Genomic DNA, 729 nt, shown 5'->3' on the forward strand with positions numbered 1-729 from the left:
CAGCGGGGAGAGCGTGTCTGTGAGGCCAGGCTCTGAGGAGGAGAGAATCCGCGAGTCAGCAGGGGGTCGCGGGTAATGAGGGTGGGAGCGGGCGAGCGTCGGCAGACCAGGTAGAGGGGCGGCGTCGCGAGCGAGAGGCACGCGAGGAGCCTTCCTAGGGTGGGGGCCACGGGCGCCGGGGACGGGGCCGTGGAGGCAGCAGGTGTGCAGTTACCTGGGGCGCGAAGAAGAGCAACAGGATGCCGAGAGGCTCCAGGAGGAACACCCCCTCCGGACCTAGGGGTCTTTCCCGACCTTGTCCTTGGGCACTCACACGAGGTGGACAGGGCATGTGCTTCACAGCCTGTGACCCGCCCAGAGCCGCGGGCGTGCGGAGCGTGCCAGGATGGGCGCTTCTTGAAGCCCGACGCTCTCCCCGCACCTCCAGCTGGACTGCCCGGCCCACCCAACAGCCCCCCGGCCGCTCAGCCCAGGCTCCTCGCCCTACCCCCTCAGAGGTTCCGCCAACCCTTCCCACGCGTCGTCCCGCTCTGCCCCCCACATCGCCACTCCCACGTGGCCGGCTCCCCGCTTCCACCCCACCAGTCCGCACCCCTCCTCGGCCGCGGTACCTGGGGCTCTCGAAGCTGCACCCCCTGCGCCGCAGCGCCGCCCTCTTCTGCCGCAGGAGCGCCGCGGCCGCCCCGCCGGGCTCCTGCTCCATCGCCCCGGGCGGGGGCCGCGGGCTCG

General features: G+C 72.4%; 1 protein-coding gene across 1 annotated transcript in view; it reads right to left on the bottom strand.

Annotated features, from left to right (window-relative positions):
• GARNL3 (GTPase activating Rap/RanGAP domain like 3) overlaps positions 1-723 on the bottom strand; it is a 97,735-nt gene extending 97,012 nt beyond the window's left edge. Inside the window, exon 1 of the mRNA XM_021709372.1 lies at positions 612-723. Coding sequence (XP_021565047.1) covers positions 612-703 — 92 coding nt within the window. The 5' untranslated portion in view covers positions 704-723. The remainder of the gene's footprint in view (positions 1-611) is intronic.
• Positions 724-729: the final 6 nt, after the last annotated feature.

The sequence above is a fragment of the Carlito syrichta genome, unplaced genomic scaffold (genome assembly GCF_000164805.1).
Source record: "Carlito syrichta isolate Samal-C Ts95f unplaced genomic scaffold, Tarsius_syrichta-2.0.1 Scaffold199527, whole genome shotgun sequence".
Classification (NCBI taxonomy): Eukaryota; Metazoa; Chordata; class Mammalia; order Primates; family Tarsiidae; genus Carlito; species Carlito syrichta.